At 37.7% G+C, this 22,178-nt stretch overlaps 1 protein-coding gene across 5 annotated transcripts in view; it reads right to left on the bottom strand.

Moving 5' to 3' along the window:
- Ston2 (stonin 2) overlaps positions 1-22,178 on the bottom strand; it is a 129,723-nt gene that overhangs the window by 69,929 nt on the left and 37,616 nt on the right. For all 5 annotated transcript variants that reach the window (XM_071607628.1, XM_071607631.1, XM_071607629.1 and 2 more), the window contains one exon: positions 10,983-11,180. In XM_071607628.1, coding sequence (XP_071463729.1) covers positions 10,983-11,180 — 198 coding nt within the window. The remainder of the gene's footprint in view (positions 1-10,982; positions 11,181-22,178) is intronic.

Raw genomic sequence — 22,178 nt, 5'->3', positions numbered from 1 at the left:
GGTCTATATTAAGTGGCCAGTACGTGATTAATAGTCTATCCAATTTAAAGTTCAAAGCCAAGAAAAGCACAGCTTCTGCTCAGTCTAGTCCATTTTTTTTTTTTTTTTTTTTTTTTGTGATAGGGTTAAGTGGGAGATATTCTGGGCTGTTCTTTCTGGCCTGTCCAATACAGTTTGAACATTTTTATTTTTAGCTTTTTCAGATTATACAGCAAAGTATCAAGAAGAAATGATTTACCTATTACTTAAACATTGAAAAGTTACTTTCATTTTTGTTTTTGTCTTTAAATAAGATAAAACACTGTGCCATAACAATATGATGGAATTCTACTCATCAATAGAAAGGAATGGATTATTGATAAAATAACATCAATGAGATGCTCAATAATTGTGTTGAGTAAAAAAAAGTCAGATAAATTAGAGAACCTACTTTATGATTCCATTTATATAAAATTCTTGAAAATGTAAACTAATTTGTAGTGACAGAAAGCAGATAGTGGGTACTTGGGGAGGGATTACCGACAAGAGGAAAGGATCACAAATAGACAAAGCAACTCGTGTGAGAGTGTGTGTGTGTGTGTGTTTGTCTATGCTCATTATCTTGAATATAAAGATGAGCTCATGTGTCAAAACTCATCAAATTGTTTCAAACCTGTGTAAAAACACAGTACTTCTATAGATCTTAAATAAGAGACTCTAATCAGGGAATTAAGCACTACAAGTTTGAATAACTTCTGTAACACAGATTTCTCATGAATATTTGCATTTTCTTTCAGGGTACAGAGCTATACCACATTTTCCAGTCTTTCTGGCAATAAGGAGTGGTCAGGCCCTGACTTCTGCATTCCTGCTTCCTACCCACCACTCAAATTGAGGAAGCTTTTGAAAAGAGTCCAGATGCAGGTTCACAGAACATGTGTGTAAGTATGTAAAGCTATACACTAAGCTAAAAACTGTTAAATGAAGAATGTCCTATCCTCTTTGGTCAACATGTATTCTTGACAACCCAGAGGCTGAATAGAATTCTGAATTCTTTAGAATCCTTGGAGTTCACCCAGAAACATCACAGTGCAAGGAAAAGTGGTTCCTGGTCTGGGTACTAGAAATTGGGCATGAGGACATGTGAAAACAGAAAGACACCAGAGAAGAGTCCCAGCCGGGGTCTGAGGGTGGCAGATATGTGGGGCAGTAATGGATGGCTCTGACATAAAAGAGGGAGCACATGGATATTTGTGCTGGGAGGGACACTTCCACTTTCATTTCAGTGACTGCAAAGCAAGTCACATGGCAAAGCCTGATGTCAATGGAGCAAGAATATCATTCTATTTTAAGAGGGGGGGTCTATGTCACAGGGAGGGATTGAGAATATTTTTACCAGTATATAATCTTCATTGCTTAATAACCAGGACTGAGGTTTTAAGAAGGACAGAGTCCAAGAGCTGAAAATAAAAATTGCAATTGATTGCTTTAGAAATGCATTAAAATGCCATAGTGCCTTGCACATGGCAAACACTCAATGAAAGGTGAGGGAACTGGAATGAAATTCTCCAAGGTGGAAAATGCCCCTCAATTCCAACATCCTGTGGGAAGAGGAAAATAATGAGGCAAAAGAAAAGGTGGTAAGTCTCTAGGGATCATTCCAGCTCAAACTGATGTGTTGCTGGAGGCAAAATTTGTGCAAACAAATCAGTCCTGAGGAGGGGAGGAAAGACCACACAAGCAAGCAGACCTAGGGTGCTCCCTTCTCCACCTAGCCCTCCTTCCTCTGCCCTCCCCTTCCTTCCAACTCTTCTCAGAAAAGCTTCTGGATCCAGTTCTGCTGCAAAATGCCAGAGATACCAGCTATTTCACAAAGCATGTTGGGTGAACCCACCCTGAGTCATGAGAACTGAAAGAATAAAAGAAACCACCCTTTGGTAAAGATGGTTTATAAAAAAACTAGGCAAGGGCATAAAAGAAAACTTTCTAGATAGATTTAGCTCTTTTCCTGCAACTTTCAAAAAATTTCTTTCCACTAAGTCCTGGCTTCAAAATATGAAGAATTCTGAAAAGCACATTATAATGCTATCCTCATAAAAGCTACTACTTGTTATGTTCCAGGAATTTCATGAGTCTGATCTTACTAAATTCTTAAAAAACATCTATATACTTATTATTATTATATTATATTATATTATTATTATTATTATTATTATTATTATTATTTTCATTCTACAGTTGAGGAAACTAAAGGTCACTGAAGTTAAATGACTTGGTACAAGAGGTAGAAGAAGCCAGAGGTGCTTTATCACTGAGCCACATTTTCAGCACTTCTGAGACCAGGGTCTTGCTAAGTTACTGAGCCAAGTTGCCTTGGCTGGCCATGAACTTGTGATTCTCCTACCTCAGCCTCCAGAGTTGCTAGAATTATAGGCATACATCATTGTGCCCAGCTTAGAACTGGTTTTAAACCCTGGTTTGTCAAACTGTGAAGATGATGGCTTTACATTATGTTATATCAGCTTCTGACAAAGAATAAGAACTAGCATTGTCCCAATGAAAAGTTAAACATAAGCACATGGCTCTTTTACACAGAAAAGAAAAATATTCCAAGAGCAAAAAGGCCAGCCTCCACCCTCCCATTAAATAGATCAGCCTCCAAATACACCAACACATTTATCACAAAAGATATTGTAAAATAACCTTCAGTAACATATTTAATTTCATTTCTAAATAATTTCTGATTATTATTTTTTCTGATTTTTAATCTATGGTTATAAATAATTCATATCCTTTAGAAATAAATGCACTAAGGAATAACAGTTCTATATTACATCCTCAAAATAACCATTATTAGCAATTTTGAGCCTATCAAACTTTTTTCTATATATTTTAGAGACACCCACACATACACATGCTAAAACAGCAAAACTATACAAAAGCCAATATAGCAAAACGATTACACATTCTATTCAACAATCCTCCTTGTCAATGAATAATATAATTGGGATATCTTCCATGACTACATAGCATTCCATGATAAGAATGCATTATAATTTTTTTGCTATTTGGTTTGACAGCTGGGCTTTCTTTGCTTTTGTTAATATCAACAGTGCTACACTGCACACATAAGCACGTGTCTAATTATTTCCTTGGGATAAACTAATAGTTACAATATGACATTTAAACTTACACAGATTTCTAGAATGCCCTCTAGAAATGTTTTTCCATTATCCTTGCATGTGAATTCACATCTCTCCAGGACCAACACTAAATATTTTCAATCATTCAACTTTACCAAGACAATAGACATTACTGTTTAATCTGCTTGCCTAATTATTGGGATTAATCATTTTATATGGCTTCTTAGAATTTTTTCTTTTGTGAACTAACATATTTAGTTTTGAATTGGCATGTAAGCCAAAGAGTCCAGCAGGATAAACTAGCTCCTTGGTGAAACACCAAATCATTTTGTAGATAAGTGGGTGAAAAGGCTGGTTGAAGAATTCATTGGTCAACAACAACTCTTTTCTCCTTACTGCATTTGTGGGAAGTGGCTATAAATGGAGTATCAGATCCAAAATTCCATTTCTATGGCAAGGGGTATTGTTTCTGATGCTGCAGAAATACTATACAGAATGGGCTTACAGTGCCAATCTGGCCATCTTTGGCAGGGATGGAAGGAGACTTCTAAGTTTTGTTTACATAGTGTTATGGATTGAACTATATCCCCCCAAATTCATCTGTTGAAACCTAACTAACCCCTCCAAGTAAATAGACCTCAAAATGTAACTATGTCTGGTGATAAAGTACTTAAAGGTGTTAAAATCAAGTCAGTATGGTGCCCCCATAATCCAGTATAACTGCCTTTTTACAGAGAGGACATAAGGCCACAGACATACAGGGAAGACCATATGAAGACCACAGGAAGACTGGCCAGCTGCAAGCCAAGAAGCCAGGCCTTGGAAGAAACCAAACTTTCCAACACTTTGATCTTGGATTTCCAGGCACAGAATTGTGAGAAGATGCCTTTCTGTTGTTTAAGCCACCAAGCCGTAGTACTTTGCTATGGCAGTCATGGAAAAATACTACACATAGCATTCCAAGTACGACTAAGGAAAAGTCAAACAACAAATTCATAGAAAACAACCAAAATTCTGGTGCTGCCACTAAGAAGGGCTAGTATGTTGTTGACATTTATAACCTTGCATAGAACACTTGTCTGCATTTCCAGATGCACTGCAAAGCTACATTCCACCCTAATGTACCTACTCTGTGGTCAAAGAATGTATACAAGGGGGAGAGTGTGAGTTATCCAAACTAGGGCAGCAGTCCTCCAACTGCACATCATACAACTCACTCAACTTGTCCTATCAAAGAACCTGTCAGTATTCTCCAGTTGTCTTTACCTACCCTCAGATACATTCAGAGCCCCCATGAGACTGCAAGATGTTTGAAGGCCAGTGTCATGTCTATCTTGTTCATCATTACACAGTCCTAGACCAGTGGTTGGTCCAAGTAGATCCTCATCTGTATCACGAGTGAATCGATTAGTGTAAAATCACAGTCTGTGCTTCACTGTGAGAGTATCAGAGGGTCATCAAAGCAGGAGTTCTTAACTATTTTTGTGCTACAGACTCTTTGTCAGTCTAATAAACCCCACAGCCTCCTTCTCAAGACAGTGTATTAAGTGCACAAATGAGGACATAGGACTTAAAAAGAAACTGTTTATACTAAAATACTTTCCCAACATTAAAAAACAATTTCATGAATTTTTTATATAATAATACCTGCACTTCTTTATTAACACATTAGTACTAGTGTGCTAATACTACCCTTATACAACCATTAATATTGCCAATAACTACTATAATTTTAAAGTAGCAATGATAAAAGATGAGTGATAGTTTGAGATATTTGTCACTACTAAAATATATGATGGATATATCTGTGATCTTTGTTGGTGACTAAGTGGAGGGCACTGATAATTCTACTATGGTGTATTGCCCATATCCATAACTGAAGGAATTGCTCAATATACTAACTTTCTTAGAGTTAGAAACAATGAACATCTCAATCATTCAAGTTCATGGCCCCTCTGGATTCTAGGTGGTTCCAAATACCTAGTTTTGATCACCTGCTTGTAACTGAAAGACACAGCATCTGAAAGGTGGCCCTGTAGAATTGGGTCAGAGAAGAGGTCCTTCCAGGGAGCCCAGACGCAGGAGGGGCAGAGCTGCACAATATCGATGAGCCTGGGTGTCCATCTTTATTTTGTTTCTTAACTAGTGTGACTTTGAAAAACGGTTGTCTTCATCCATAAAGGAGGATTGCAGCAACAAGAAGAACACCACAGTAGTAATCAAACAGGTATTACAGTTGTCACCTCCTCTTCGAGATTAGTGCATGAGCAATTCTAAAAGTGACTTACAAAACCCCTGGTTAGGGACCAAAGGATTTTATTAAGGGAATCCAAAATATGTATCTTAGACCATGCATTTGGAAGACAGCATCTGAAACTCTGAAGCTCTTTCTTGATTTTCCTCCACACATGTGGTCCCAATAAGAAGAAACAATTTTAATATCATGGTAAACTTTCCCTAACTCATTTTCTTTGCATTCTCTGAGGTAAATAAACAGGGAAGTAAAATGTAGCTACTCTGGTCAAAGAATGTATAGGAGAGGAAGAGTGTGAGTTATCCAAACTTAGGCAGCAGTCCTTCAACTGCACACCATACATATCCACATACACTGATCTTTAAGGCAAAACAAAACAAAACTTAAAGTCCAACTGAGATCAGAAAAAACAAAATGAATGGGAATTCCTGGATAAAAGTCTAATACTTGAAAACATACTAATCCCTACTTGTTCTCTTTTCATTCTTCCAGTCATAAAATTACTTTTCAATGAGCAAACACACTTAAGTTTACGTACTTGGAGGACAGGTTTGGGAATGAAGGCTCTCTAGCCCTATATCAGAACAATTGATTTATCCCACAAAGATCTACTGTGTCATTTCACTCTGCTAGGCAGTGTGCTGGGGATATAAAATGGACATGGTTCCTTCATGGTTCAGGGAAGGACAAAGGGAAGTTTGCATGTAGCTCCTGGGAAGTGCCAAGGAAGCAGCACCAGGCCTGTGAAAGACTCTGCAATGATTCCTTCCCACAACTCCCTGTATCTCAAGATACCAGCTGTCCACAGCACACCAGGCACAGGGCAGGGTGAGCTGAGGGAGACTTTGACTGAATCCCAACTCTACCTTTTTCTAGCTATGACTTTGCTGTTGTTTCTGCATCCATAAAATGAAAAGTAATTTTTCAAGATTGTGAAGGTTGAGATAATATATGTATAAAGTGTTTAGTACATTCCTGGCACATAGAGATATGGTATTATTAGACATAATTTTAAAAATTATATATAGAAATCCTTTTAATGGCAAATAATCTGTTTATTGGCAATCAGTTCTTCATAGGAAAATACCACATAACTTACTTTTCTTCTCATTTTCAGTGACTGTTATATGGTAGGAACTCAGTAAACATTTGTATTCTGAGGAACTTCCAAACCTCTATGGAGAAACTTTCAAAGAAAGCAACCATTAGAATGTTTTTGTTTTTTAATCCTGATTAAAATCCAAAATGCACAACTAATGGACACAAGAATATACAGGAAAAGAAATGAGGCCAAAATTTGTATTTGTTCATGAAAGATCTAATTTGTTTTAAAAAATGTATTATGCTGCTCTCCCATATTGTTCAAAAAGAATATGAGTATTTCAGAAATTTGCAGCTAGAGGGAAGAATTTTTTAAAAAACTATTGATTTGTCTTTTCTTCCAAGAAAAGTATGTTCAAAGTTAAAAAAAAAAATCAGAAAATGCAGATGTGCCAACAGAAGTTCCCTGTAATTCCATCATGAATATGATAAGCACTATTTACCTGTGAATCTGGGCCGCTGATTCTAGTTCAAGCTCTGCCAGGATTAGAACAAAGCAGGCAACAGAGGATCATGCTGTAAAGATACAGGCAGCCCTGCCTCAGGGTGCGTGAACAAATAATGAAAAGAGAAATTTCCTGAGCAGCTAACAAGTCATTATCACAAAACTTAGGGGTTTTAGTCCACACCTCCCTACCTGATATAAATGCTTATATCTGAGGAAAACATGAGTCTGAAATCTCTAGGGATAACCTACTGCTCTGGCAGAATTCCACAATCAGCTATATGAAAATGAAACAAGAACATCTGGTCTAAATTTGTTTTAAAGTCCATGAGGTTTTACATACAAAGTAAGTTTGGCAAAATGTAGTCTTAGGTTTGTGGGATCTACAATTAAAAAAAAAAAAATTAAGAGGCCAAGAGGTTCAGCAGAGCATGGGTCAAAGTGGGAGCTAACTTTATAAAGCTAAGTAGCCCAGGTATGCTCTTTAAATTTTTTTTCCCCCGAGTTTTCTGGTTTTCCAACACTTTAGCAAAGGCATATAATTCCAAGTATAATTTACCAATTTATGTGTTTGAGTTTCTGTACATTGAGATCTGACCAAGTAGTAAACTAAATACACAAACACATACACACAAGTATATACAATATATAACTATATAGACACACACATACATAAGTAAATTATATACATAATTCATGAAAATCATTTCAGGACTTTTTCAAAATCCCTAATAATACTAATAACATTAGTATGTTATCTCCAACATAGGGAGCACAGCAAGACCTAACACATAGGCCCCCCCCAACATCCTGGTTTTTCTTGGGCCTCTTCATGGGATATACTTTGGAGAATACTAGACTCTTAAATTTGAATGAGATACAAAAGTCTGGGATTCAGATGACTCTTTCTACCTGCAATCTCTTACTGTTCATTCAAGGATCCATTCAACAATCATTAAAACATCTGCTATGTGCTTCATTCAGTCTTGACACTCCTCAGTTTGCATATATCTGCACAATCTAATCCCACACTTAAATCTACACTTTTCTTATATGTAAAAGAAAACTCAAACCAAAGCCTAGCACTCAACAGCAGTTTGTGCTATTGCAAATATTTTTATGTTTTTTTTCTTCCCTGGTTCGAATGGACTTCAAAGACAGAGGTTGTTTTTACTTCCTTGATCCTCTTATTGTTTATAAACCCATGTAAACCCAGTGGCATTACATAGCTACTGTGACTTATGAAGATGACAGGGTTGTACCTATCTCATCTAGGCCAAGGGGAACTGCAGAGATGGGTGAGAGAGAAGAGAGTGTTTTGGGGAATCTTACCCATTCCTATTTTCCTGCCATTATGTTTGTCCTGTGGAGCAGAACCCCAGAGCAAACATCCACACCACTCTTCAGCTCCATACCACACTCTAACCAAAGTGAGGGGGTTTGTTTACCTTCCTCCTCTAATTATACCCTTGGTGAGAAAATGAGAACAAAGTGTAGGCTGATCACAGAGTCTTTCCCTCCACAACCATGCTGGGCATCAGAATGTCCTATAGAGCTGCCAAATCCCAGCAGAAATCTTGCACAGATGACAGAGAAGAAGGTGCACCTCAGGTCACTGAAGCCCACTACCAACCAACAGAGGCCAAGGGAAACAGGCTCACCTGGGGCATCATAATGCCTTTCTACACAGAGATGATGCACAAAGCATCTGCCTAGCCATTATCCTTACACACTGTGTAGCCAGGGAGAGGCCAGGTTGGCTCTTTGTTGATTCCAACTCTTCTTCCTCTGTAAGCATTCTCTTCATTAAATCCTCTCCAAATAACCCTTTTGAGGGCACCATATGCTTCCTGCCAGGACCCTGACCAAAATAACAGGGACCAGGCAAGAGGTTTTCTTGATGTGAACTGTTACACTTAAGATGACTTTAGAAAAGGGAGTTGCTAAAAATAATTTAAAACTTTGGAGACAGATTAATAATGTCCAGTTCAAGGTTTGGGTTATAGCTCAGTGGTTAAATGAACCCATATCCTGGGTTTGATGATGATGAGAAGGAGGAGGAAAAGGAGGTGGTCATCAGATTGAGGCTAGGTGTGGTGAGCCGCTTCTGCCGTTTCTGCAGACTATGGTCGCCATTACAAGATGGCGCTGGCTCCGCTGTGGTCTGTGACAAACAACTCCTTATTTGGGAGAGTTGGCACATGATTTTTCACCACCCTATGAGAAAGCTCCACGTGGCAGCTTTGCATTGGGGCTTGAGATGCTTTATTAAGGCTGAGAGGGGCATCCGGGGAGGAGAAGAAGAAATATCAAAGGCCTGAATAAACTGCTGAAAGAAGATTCCTGAGTTGCGTCTTCCTTGCGGGCAAGGGGTCGCGACAGCTAGGACATTGATTTTTATCACTTAAACCTCCAAGAGTTAAAGCAAACTTCATCTAATGAGAAAGTATAGAGGCCAATGAAAAAAGGAGTCTGAACTTAGATGTTCTCACTTTTTCCTCAGTGAGGGGTCCATTTTGCATTTTTCCAAAGCAATAAGAACCCTGCAGCAGAAAAGGGAAGAAGTGACATCATTATAATTCTGTGTCAGGCATTAAATTGTCTTACTGGAGCTGAGAACAACTCCAGTAAGGTACATACTATTATTATCCCCATTTTTCAGAGGAGGAAACTGAGTCATAAAAATAGTAAGGATCTTGGGCTGGGGTTGTACCTAGGGATGCAGCCTAGTACGACGGCGGGTGAGGGGTAGGGGGGTGAGTAAGGAAGTTGTCCCAGGCCACACAGCTGGTAGATTGCAGAACCAGGACTTAAACCCGAGTCTGACTCTGGAATCAGACACTCTAAACCAATATGTATACTTCCTCCCCAGGAAGCCTTGGAATGGAGGCTGAGGGTAACAAGAGCAACAAGAATAAAGATGTATGCTTAAGCCCATCTTCCTAACAGTCTTAGTCAGTACCAGGGCCTTCCAGTCCAGTAGCTGGTCCCCACAGTAGAAAGGAGGTTGTGGGCTTATAATCCTTATAAATCATGTTTCAGATTTACAAGAATTGAAGAAGTATCCATGAAGACAAAATGCTGTGAAGAACTGTGTTTGTGAAGACAGCCTGTGATGAACTAGGATACTCTGTAATTTTATCAAATACCAAAAAAATCCTGTCTGAACCCTTTAGTCTACAAGAAGGATCATTTTTAATATTTTTAGAACCTAAGAGTACACAGCATGAGGGCAAATGCTATGCAAATTAAAAAAAAAATGATCTGAAGAACTACTCCTAAACAATATTTTTGAAAAGGAAAAACAAATTTTGTTGACATAAGTATAACTTCTTCAACACAGAAACTAGCAGTAATTCTTTATCACTTTCAGAGGAAAACAATCCTTTGGGCCAAATAACCAAGAACAAAGAACACACATCTTTCCAATACCATTCCAAGTCTCACCCATAATGCAATGCTTGTTGGCAGGTCCATATTCTACATGCAAATACAATCAGCATTTTATCTTATGCCTACTGGAAAGTTTAATAAATGAGCCCATGGGACATCACAGACCAACATAGAGCCCGATTATAAGACAACAGAATAAGCATTTAACTGCAAAATGATGTGTATCCTTAAATACAGTGGCTGAATCCTGATCTTCATTCTGCTTAACATTTCTTCTCTTCACTTAAATTCACCTCCCTGCTGCTGAAGAAGCAAGACGCGTGGGTGGTAGGATGAAAGATTCAGCCCTGTGCAAATCACACACTTTAGTAATCCAAGGAGAAAATAAATCCACAGAAATGGTGCTTATACCAAGCCGAAAGAAAATAACACATTAAGATATGCTGTCAAATGGTTTCCCAAAATGAATAATCAGCCAACCAATCAGTCAATCTGTTTATACATTTTCCTAGTGTAATTTCAAACCACTCTGGATGCTAGCTTTTTGACTAGATGACTACCCCTGAACTCATTCTGCAAACAAGGCTGGTTGTAGAGATTAAAGAGGCCCTTAAAGAGGACCTGGGAATGTTAAATGATTTGCAAAGTGATTGGAACTCTAGCTTACCAGTTGAGTCAGCCCCCGAAGCTCTGCCACTTGTCTGCTCCTCAGCATTGACAAGTTGCAGGTCTGTGTGCGAAGGGCCAATGCTAGGACTGCTAGTGTCTTCAGAGTGGGTTGTCCAGCTGCTCTCGGAGGTCAGAGGGCATCTCCTCAAGGAGTCAAAAGAAGGACATGTCCAGCAGGGCATGGTCAATGGGAGGGCTGAAAACAGACCAAAAGCCAAGAGGATACAATATGAATAGCTGTCCTTTGTTTATCATTAGTGCTTGTCTTGCTTTGATGTCACTTAGATCCTTTGAAATCTCAGTAGCCATACAAGGTAAGAAATACAGGAAGAATTTCTCATGATACAGACAGGGAAAACTGACTTTGACTCCATGAAGAGACACTATCAAAATCAGCACTAAAACTCAGGTCTCCGGATACTTGAATGAAAGAAAATCTCATAGGAGTATGAGTTACTCTAGGATCTAATTTTATTTCTAAATTTAGATTTCAGCTTCATCTAAGCCCAATATACATAAGTCTTATAGTTTCACCATTTCCTTTATTTTTAGTGGCACACCAATAATCTCAAAAAAACTCACCAATTGACATTGGAAAATTAGAGCAAGTTTGGGTTAATGGATAAGAGTAGATATGAGGGGCTGGGGCTGGGGCTCAGTGGTAGTTCACTTGCCTGGCATGTGTGAGGTACTGGGTTTGAATCTCAGCACCGTGTATAAATAAATAAAATAAAGATCTATCAACAACTAAAAAACAAAAATTAATTTAAAAAAAGAATAGATATGAAACCATATTTGTACATGTATGTGATATGCCTATGCTTGGTTTGAGTTTGACAATAAATGAAGACTCTGCAGACTGTTAAATATTAAAATGGAGATTTACTGGGCCTGCTGTGATACAGCAAAAAATATCTTTAAGGGAAAAATGCATAGAACTAGGCTTTATCTCCTTATCCCAGAATACTAAGTCAGCCTTTCAAAACCACTTCAAAAACTGTTTTGTGTGTTTTCTTTCTCTTTATATCAAACTTTCTAATTCTCTTAATTGTCCTCAGTTAACTACCTACCACATGCTTTCTCCATGGTGCTGCTTAAGAATAATCACTACAAATTTACCATAGAGTGCTGAAAAGAATGTGAACCAGAAAGGAACAAAAATGAAGGAAACTACCATTTATTGAGTAGCCATTCAAAGGTCAGACCTTTCACAAATTTTAGGTAGCTTCATCTATCAATTCTGAGAAGCAGGAAATAGTCTTATTTCATACAGAGAGAAAAAAAAAATTCAGAGGTTAAGAAACTCTCCAAGAGATGCAGTCACTTCTCCTAGCCAGAAAACCAAAACAACAATTAGATTAAGAAACACAAAGAAAAAGTAATGATTTACCAGGAAAAAAAAAGAACAAACAGCAATATTTCTGACATAGTATAACATAAGGAAGAATTTGCATTCATTATTTTCTTAGGCATTTATAAAACATTCATATCTTTTCTCTGGAGGATTCATAGCTCACATCTTCTTTTCTTTAAAAAATGTCACCTCCTTTTCAAATTCTTGAGCTGTTGTCTCCAAAGATGCAAGGTCCCTTTCTCTGCTTTATTTCCCTTAGAGTCATTACTGACCAACATGCCTTCCATACTTGAACTCAAGCTCCTTAGGAAACTGGGATGTTTATTTACTTCTATACTCCCATTTCTAGAATAATACCAGGCACTTAATATTTGTTGGTCATGTTTGTAGAAGCACTATAAATCATTCCATAATAGTCTATATTACTAGGTAGTGGTAGATGTCTTAATCACAGCAAACTCTGGAGGCTGAGGCAGGAAGATTATAAGATTGAGGCCAAACTCTGCAATTTAGCAAGACTCTGTCTCAAGATAAAAATAAAAAAGGACTGGAAGTGTAACTTAGTGGTACAGTGCTCCTGGTAGCTTCATCTATCAATTCTGAGAAGAAGGAAATAGTCTTATTTCATACAGAGGGAAAAAAAATTCAGAGGTTAAGAAACTTTCCAAGAGATGCAGTCACTTCTCCTAGCCAGAAAACCAAAACAACAATTAGTACCAAAAAAACCCCAGTACCAAAAAACCAAAACCAAACAAACAAACAAACCCCCCAAAACCTATGACCTATACCCAAGGGAAAAATTTAAATATTAGGCAAAATGCAATAATATTATTTAAAACATATCACAGGGCTAGCAAGAGAGCAAAGAATTAACAAAAGCTAAGTGAAAGGTGGAAACAGAAACATAAGCAGAGCATATAACCTAATTTTCACATGCACTCTGAGGATTGTGAATAAACCAGAGACCCTTGAGTCTGAGTATTTTTTAAAATATTTTTTAATTATAGATGGACACAATACTTTTCTTTATTTTTTTAATGTGGTGCTGAGAATTGAACCCAGTGCTTCACATGTGCCAGGCAAGCACTCTACCACTAAGTCACAACCCCAGCCCCGGATCTGAGTATTTTAAGTCTCATGTGAAGAAGGTGAAGGAGAAAAAACCCAGGGCCAATACAAGATATAAATCTAACAGATGATGTGATACATAAATGAGAATTCCCAATAGACTGAATGAATAAATTAGGAATAACTTGTACTCTCCTGCTGGAGATAGCAAAAAAAAAATGATCTGCCTTAGGTTTGGGTCCAGGGTAGAGAGAAAAAAATATTATCACCTGTCCCACAAAGATTTTGCATTTAGAACTGCTTTTGTGGCCTGAAAATCCTCCAGTCTGAGACTTTAGCTGAAATATCTCCAGTTAATAGTGGCCTTAGTTTCTCAAGAAAAGCATATATTAGTCCTTTCTGGAGGAAGATATCTTTAAACCAGGCTTCTCAGGCAGAATGTCCCTAAAATTGAGGGGCAAAAATTGAAAAAATGCTGGCTGAGAATTTCCCAGAACTTGTAAAAGATTTTACTTGTCAAATGTGAAATCCCAAGGTATCTCAATGTGCACCTAGTAAATATAAATAATAAATCACTAAATACATAAGAAATAAAGTTGCCATGAAAAGGGGCAAGCCAGGTATTGGAAGCAGGGCATAGATAGAATCAGAATCAGACTCGAAAATAATTCAGACACTAGAATTATTAAGCAGAAAATATAACTATGTTTAAGAAGTTTCAGGAAACAAGAAATTAAGAATATGAAAAAGGAGCATGGAGAATTCAAAAAATGAATCTCTGGAGAAGAAAAACTATGCTACCATAATCACAAAACTGAATGGACAACAAAGACCAAGGATGAAAATATGAGAGAGAAAAAGAAAGAATAATAAAAAAAATTCCTTAAAAAAATAATGAAAATATGAGAGAGGAATAAAAACATGGAGGGAAGACTGACCTTCTCTCATTGATATCTAATCTGAGCTCCTAAAAGAAAGAAAATAGGAGAGGGGCAAAAATTGAAAAAATGCTGGCTGAGAATTTCCCAGAACTTGTAAAAGATTTTACTTGTCAAATGTGAAATCCCAAGGTATCTCAAGCATAGTAACTGAAAAGAAATCCATGAAAATGTATTCTTTCTCCTTCCTTTCTTCCTCCTTCTGACAAAAGAAGCATCACAGTCCCAAACCTAGGCAGGGAAATGGAACCACAGATATACTCAGTAGGAGAATAAATAGGAACTGCTTTTGAAAATGATTTGGTATTATCTGATGAACTTGATGATGAATACATCCCACGATGCAGCAATTCCCCTCCTACTTTTTCATATGAAAAAACACTTGCACATGTTCAATCGGATATAGGTTAAAACACTCAGGGAAAAATGAAACAAAACAAAAATTTTCATTAAAGCATATTCTTAACTGTCAGTAAGTGGAATCAACCCAAATGTCCATCAATAAAAGAACAACATGGATAAATTAATCAAGGTGTATGATTAATTTATTAATGTAGCAGGATACAGAGCAACAATAACTAAAGGAATTACAACACCAGGTAATGACATGGGCAAAGATCACAAATTATGTGTTAAAGGAGCAAATCACAAAATAATAACTACAGCATTATTCCATTTATTCAAAGTTCAACACCAGCCTAAATTAAGTTATATCATTCTTGATGCACATGTAGGTAGTAAGCTGTCAAAAAAAAAAAAAAAAAGCAATGTAGTTGTTATCATGAAGCTCAGGAAGGTGGTGATACAGGGGAGAGGGAAAAGGGTATGATGAAGACAGGAATGCAATCCAGGGGGACTTCTGTTTGATGACAATATCCTAAAAACTGGGTGTTGTTCTTTATAATTTAATATACATTTTAAATATTTTTGTATGTATTTAATAGTGACTGAAACTCATTAAAACCACATATCAAAAAAAGACTGATTAGTCAAAAAAGGAAGTTATTCTAATTATTCATATTTTCACATTGGCTCTTCATACTTGTTCTTCTTCAAAGAGAAACTAGGAATAATGTGATGGGGACAGGCAAAGTTCCTATAGCTCATAAACTGTCCTCCTTTGGTCTAATACGCTTTCTTGATAGCTTCAAAATCTTGGATGAGTTATTTTCTTTAGGTTCTTAGTAATGTCCTTAGGCCATAAGCTTAGTTGAAATGAGAGAAAAAGTATCTTTATTGAGCCTGGATCTGGCTCTTCTCCCAGGGGCCAGACCTTTGATGCCTGAGCCAGACAGCAGTGGGTTGCTGCCATCACTATGCTTTATAATCACATCCACCCAACAAAGAATAAAGCGAAAGGAAGATCAAAATCTGCCTCTTCTCCTTTCCTATGAAACTTAAAGGGCCCTAAATCAAGATTGCCAGGCTCACAGGATGGACTCCGACCTGAAGCTGGGGTCAAATTACTTAATTAATCTGCTTCTCTATTTTCTCACCTGTAAAATGGGACTAAGAGCACAAACTTCATTAGGAGATTAAGTTAATACTAACAAAGCCCTTGGTAAAAGTGCTTGGGACAAAAGAATTGTTCAAAATGGGTGAAATGGTGGTAGTTATCATTTCCAGATTGGCCGTATGTCTTCATGTATTTGAAATCTCCATTTAGATCTCTAACTTCACATGTTCAAAACTAAGTTACTATTATTCCTGCCAAACCAGTCCTTTTATCCTTTCAGCGATCAGAATGAAACCATTATGTCATCCTCAATTCTTTTCATATTTGACCCACAAGTTCTGTTACTTCTACTTTCAAAAATTTTATTTGGATTACAAATCATGTCCAGCTATCTCCAAGCTACCACCCTGAACCAAGCCACCATCTTCCCTAGCCTGGATCAACGCACTGGCTTCCTACCTCGACCTTCGTGGTTACACATCTATCTTCCTCTCAGTCGATTCTTAACCATGCCATTTTCAGCTACTATACTACAGCAAGGAACACAGCCTTAATAAAGTTCAACTGAAGTTGGGCTGGGCATAGTGGTTCAGGCCCATAATCCCAGCTACTCAGGATGATTTCAAGTTTGAGTACAGCCTTATCAATTAAAAAAAAATTATTTTTTATAGCTCAGAGGTCCCTGGGTTTAATTCCCATTATTACAAAGACAAACAAACAGAAGTTGGATCATGAATGCCTTGTTGAAAACCTTCCAATGGCTCCCACTTTAGCCATAATAAAACTCAAAGCCCTCACCTGCCCTCCAAGGACCCAGGCGCTTCAGGCTGCTTAACCTTCAGGCCTCACCTCCCCCACCCCACCATTCACTCTGCTTCAGTCACAGATCACAAACAAAACCACCTTCTGTGCTTTTCACCTGCTGTTCCTGCTTAAAAGGGACCTGTATAAAAGGTGCCTCCCTAAATTCTGCTAGGTTCACTCACTTCTTCTCTTCCCTCAGTTTTTTCACTCATATTTTCTTCTTGAGAAGTAAATCCCTGCGTTATTAAAAAAAAAAAAAAAAAAATCACAACCTCTTCACCACATTCTGTTCCTCTGCCTCACTTTTCCCTCCTTTCCACTCATCACATTACCTACCACACTTACTCTACATCTACCTTTATGGTGTTTCTGGCATGGCTCCCCCAGCAGAATGTGTGCTTCATGAGGCAAGAAAATTCAGCTGTACTCACAGTGACTTGAACAGGCACTATCACACAGTGCAACACTGGTAAGGTTATAAATTGTCAGCTAATACAATATTTTTCTCTTTTTCTCCTTTGGGATCCTGGGTAGATTAAAATGCTAAATACTTACATATGTTTTGATGTCATGTCCTTTATTTTTATTTTGCTGTCTAATCACTAGACTAGATGATTTCTTTTTTTTTCAGTGCTGTGAAGGTCCCGATCAGTGAATACAAAACAGATCTAATTCCATTCTTCATTTGTGGCTCTCCTGCTATTTCATAGTTGGCAATATGAAGCAGCTGTCCCCAGTACTGGTTCAGAGGAGCTCTTGTTCACTCCCAGAAGGCTTCATCAGTAACAGATTGCCCAACTGTTTAGGTAACCTCAACACACAGAGAGCAGGAACTGTGTCCAGCTTTTCCATAATTGTATTCCCAGCACCTAAATATTTTTTGCATGAATGCCCTAGTTAATTGATACATGCTTGGGTAGTTTATTGTGTTTTATGTTCCACATTGCATATTAAGATAGGCCACAAAGCCTCCCTGGGTGAGTTGGAACATTTCCTGGAAGAGGAAAATACTGAAGTTAAAATTTTAAGGTTCCTCTTAGAAAACTGGAAAATTTTACTTTGAGAGCACTTCCCCTCTCCCACGGCATGATAGTGCCTTTAAATAAAACAAAAATATAGCAGACCGTTTTAAGTGTGCTTCTTAAAAATGTAGTCTCCCAGGTAAAAATGTATTGTAGTATACCTAAGTGAGGGTCACTTAGGTATACTACAATAGATTTTATATACACCTTTCATCTTTTCATTCACTGAGTCAACACATATTAAGTAAGCACATACTATGTTCCACACACCATATTCTAACAGAGAGAGTAAATCAGAGAAATGAAGTTCCTCCCTGAATAAGTTCCTCCTAATGAGTAGGCAAAATAGTTAATATAAGACCAAATTCAGTTAGAGGCACAAGCTGTAAAGAAATTTAAAGCATGAAAAAGCTGACGAATGGGCATAGAATGTTCTGGATCTCCTTGAGGAAGCAACACTTGCACAAAATTCTGAATGAAAATGTGAAGGAAGAATCCTCAGGGCAGAAAAAACAGCAAGAGCAGCAATGAACTTGTCCGGAACAATAAGAGAGGCAGAGTGGTAAGAGCAGAGTGGAGACCAGCAGAGAGGAAAGGCTCTGCTGAAATTTATTCCTGGGTATATCCTTTAGAAATGTCATTTAGAAGCACAGAACAATTCAAGGTATTAAAAGAAATAAGACTGCCTCTGTTGAGGAGGGAAATACATATGCATGCAAAATGTAAAAGGCCTGGTCTACATATTCACTCAAAGGTTGGGATCTTAAGACACCCCCCACCCACCACCCACCCCCAGTAGCCAGAATGAACAACATAATAGAAATGAACCACTGGGCTAATCTTTGGGATGAAATCTCTCAGTTGTCACCCTTGCCTTCCTCTTACATGGCTGATGTCATTTCTGATCCTCCTCCAAACAAGTAGTTCTTTCTCTTGCCCAGATAATTAGCTTCCCCAGACACAATGGGAAAGCCTTAGCCCAAGCTTTTAAGGAAGAAGTTTGAAGCACAAGGGAATACTAGTGTTTTGCTTGGGCTATGGGACAAGTACTCTGGAAATGAAAGGTTTTTTATATTTGTAATTATGCACATCCTGCAGTATCTGCATAATGGGTCCAATTCAGCCTTGGCCTTGCCGAAAAATTGCCATGTCTGTGGAAGAAGATCAGTGCATAACATGATGAGTGAACAGGAAACCTTAATTTAGTGCCCTTTTTTTTTTTCCTTCTTGATTTCGAGGATGAACTTTGCTCTTTCAAGTTGTCTGCAGGCATTTGTAAGCATATCCTAAATCTTTGCCTAGCAAGAATCTTTATAACCATTTTAGGTTACAGGTAAGCTGACCACAACATTCTTCCTGATGCACAGTGACATTTTAGAGGTAGAGGAGGCCTTCTATAAATTAATAAAACTTTTTTTCCTCTAGGAAAAGTCAGGATCACTATTTCTAAAGGACCCAATGTGGGGGGGAAAAAACAGTTAATTTAGGTTACTTTTTCAAAAATATTTCTTTAGACAACAGTAAGAAGATTCAATTGAATTTGAACAGATTTGCCAGACTTTGCTTGTTTGTTTTACTCTTTGATTCTACACATTATCTAGCAGAATATCTCTGCATCTAGCCCAGGGTGTAGCAAAGGAATTTTCAGTCAAATTTTTTTATATTTTTCACTGTATTACCCTGCATAGTATGGCATTTTCAAACTGAAATGTGAACAATGTTCTGGTGGCTAATTTAAGTGTGAAAGTTTAAGTATTTTATATTTAAAGTCTAAATAAAAATCCTCTGAAGAGAACATGGCCCAACTCAAAATCGCCTTATTAAGTCAAAGAGATGGACCCTATATTTGTCCTCTGCCATATTTAAGGGATTTAGAGTAAACAATATTCACAACAAATTTAAAGAGCATAATTTTATTTGCCCCCTTATTCCCACTATCCTCAAGTCCAAAGAATTGATGCAGCTCTCCTTCCCATAATAGTGGTTATAAAAAAGATTTTTGTTGCTCTCACTTTATTTTAATCATATATTTCTAAATATCATCGTGTACCTCCTTTTCCCTAGACCAATCACGATGGTACTTATTCACTCCAAATCCTGCCCTAGTTAAAGTCCAAAAGAAAGTTGTTCCTTTGATGGATTTAAGTATTTCTGGAGTTGTTTTCCCCACTAATGGTTGCTCCTAGTTATCCAATCAACCTTATTATGTGTCAGTGCACAATAAAATAAGTAGCCAGGTCACCAAGGTGGGGACTAACAATTCCCTGGCTTCTCTAAACTCCTCAGTGCAACTTCTGGCCATTTAAATGCCATAAAACTAAAAGCTGTGCCACTAATGACAGTCTCTTTGTCCCTGATTCCACTGTGCCTACAGCCTCCTTGCATTTTAATTAGGACAAATAGTACATTCCCATTCCAGGCTGAAATCCAATGCTCCCTTGGCTTTATTCTTAGGTAGAACAGCTTAAAAGATATATTCTTTTGTGTTTGTTTGTTTAGTTGGTTTTTTTTTCTTTGCTCTTTATTTGTCAAACTTCAAAGAGTGAAAAAAAGTGAGGGAAGGAAAGAAGTATCCCAGATATGATTTCTCCACATGGCCACTCCTTTGTATGTAATATCCTGTGTTACCCAACTCTCTTTGCAAATCAGGATATTCAGGTATGAAATAGCTAGCTAAACTTTTCCTTCCACAAATCAAGGATAGAACAGTACTATCAGTCCCACTTCTCTTCCTCCCTCTCACATTTCCCTCAGGACAAGATCTCAACCTTCTCATAGAAATGGAAATCCACAGGCATACTGCATGTCATGGAACCAGGAAAAACAACCCTTTCTTTTCTTCTGACTCCAGAGTATTTGATTTGAAAGTCTGGTTACTTAACAGAAGCAAATAAGACAAGGGAATGGAAGAAACTGAACATTGCAATTATCTATTATAGGAATCAGCTTGCTGTGGCGATACTGGTGTGATTAGGAAGGTAGCTGAGGCCAAGAATTACTTTCTCTGGCTGAATTTCATCTCCTACATGCATGGAGACAAACCTATATAGCCCACACTTACAATGAAGATTTCAAATCACTTTCATGTTTAAACACAGCATGTCTTAACATTTTTCTTGTCCCAATTCCATTTCACTTCTGAGTTATCCATACTAAAAAAGTTTGCTTGATACACAAAAAATGCAACTGTGGCACCAAAAAGATCCAGGACCTGACCTATGGAAATTAATGAATAAAGAACAGTATTTGATAGGGGTAGTAGATAAGTCAGAAATTGATGCACAAATCATTTTTTGTTGTTGTCAGATTAGACTAAAAAGCACGAGATGGCCACGCATCTTATGTAAATTGGGCACCTTTCTGTGAATTTTCTAAGTAGGCACCACTAGTTTAGGGAAAATTTGAGTAGGAGCTTTGAGGAAGCTCCAAAAGTAAATGATAACTAACAAGGAAAAGTGCTTTGAGTTCTGATTTAATTTTTCACAAGAAAAGACAATAGATGGATCTGGCTATAAAAATGAAACTCTCAGGCAAGTAATTCTTTCAACACCTACCTCTTCCTTTGCTTTTTCAGTGCTAGTTCCAAATTCTCAGCTACCATGAAATGAAAAACATTAACAACAAAAAGACATGCTGTGGTAGAAAGACATGCATGAAAAGACATGCAGTTGACTATCAACTAGAAGCAGATGGAGGAAATCATGAGGGCACAGGTTGTTTCCTACCAGAGGACCCAGGAAGAAGCTCAATGTTTGTTATATTCTGAGCAGTAAATATGTCTTTGAATACCCACACCTAGCAAAACTGCAGAGAATAAGGACTTAATATGCAGTGATTCAATGAATAAATTATAAAGGGTTGTAAGGCTTGGAGATAAAGCATAGTGGCAAGCATAGAACTTAACAAATGGCCGTGCTATTAGAGATGCCCTCTGGCCCACACTGACTTATTTTCAGCCTTATGCAAATGGTTCCACTTTAAGAATTTAGAATTGGAAAAAAAAAGAATAATAATCTAGAGGTTGGGTTCCTGTGCCTGTAATCCCAGCAATTCAGGATGCCAAGGCAGGAAGATTGCAGCCTCAGCAACTTGGTGAGACCCTATCTCAAAATAAAGAAATAAAAAGGACAGAGGATGGTAAAGCACTCCTGAGTTCAAACCCCAACACACACACACACACACACACCAAAGCAACAACAAAAAAAATTTTAGAAACAGTGCATTAGTTTCCTTGATAACTTACAACAACTAATTTATTTTCTCATGGTTCTAAAGGCCAGAAGTCTGAAATCAGAACCCCTTTGCCAAAATCAAAATGTCAGCAGATCCATATTCCCTCCAGAGGCTCAGGGGAAAATTTGTTCCTTGCCTCTTTCAGTTTCTGATAGCTCCTGGTATTCCTTGACTATGGCTTTATCACTCTAATCTTTAAGACCAACATCTTCAAATCTTTAAGTTCTACCTTCACATTGTCTTCTCTGTGTGGGCAAAAGCTCCCTCTGGCACTCTTTTATAAAAATGCACATATTTGTATTTAGCGACCCCACAGATA

Source organism: Marmota flaviventris, chromosome 2 (genome assembly GCF_047511675.1).
Source record: "Marmota flaviventris isolate mMarFla1 chromosome 2, mMarFla1.hap1, whole genome shotgun sequence".
Classification (NCBI taxonomy): Eukaryota; Metazoa; Chordata; class Mammalia; order Rodentia; family Sciuridae; genus Marmota; species Marmota flaviventris.
Note: the sequence above shows the minus strand (reverse complement) of the source record. Positions and strands in the feature narration are given on the sequence as shown.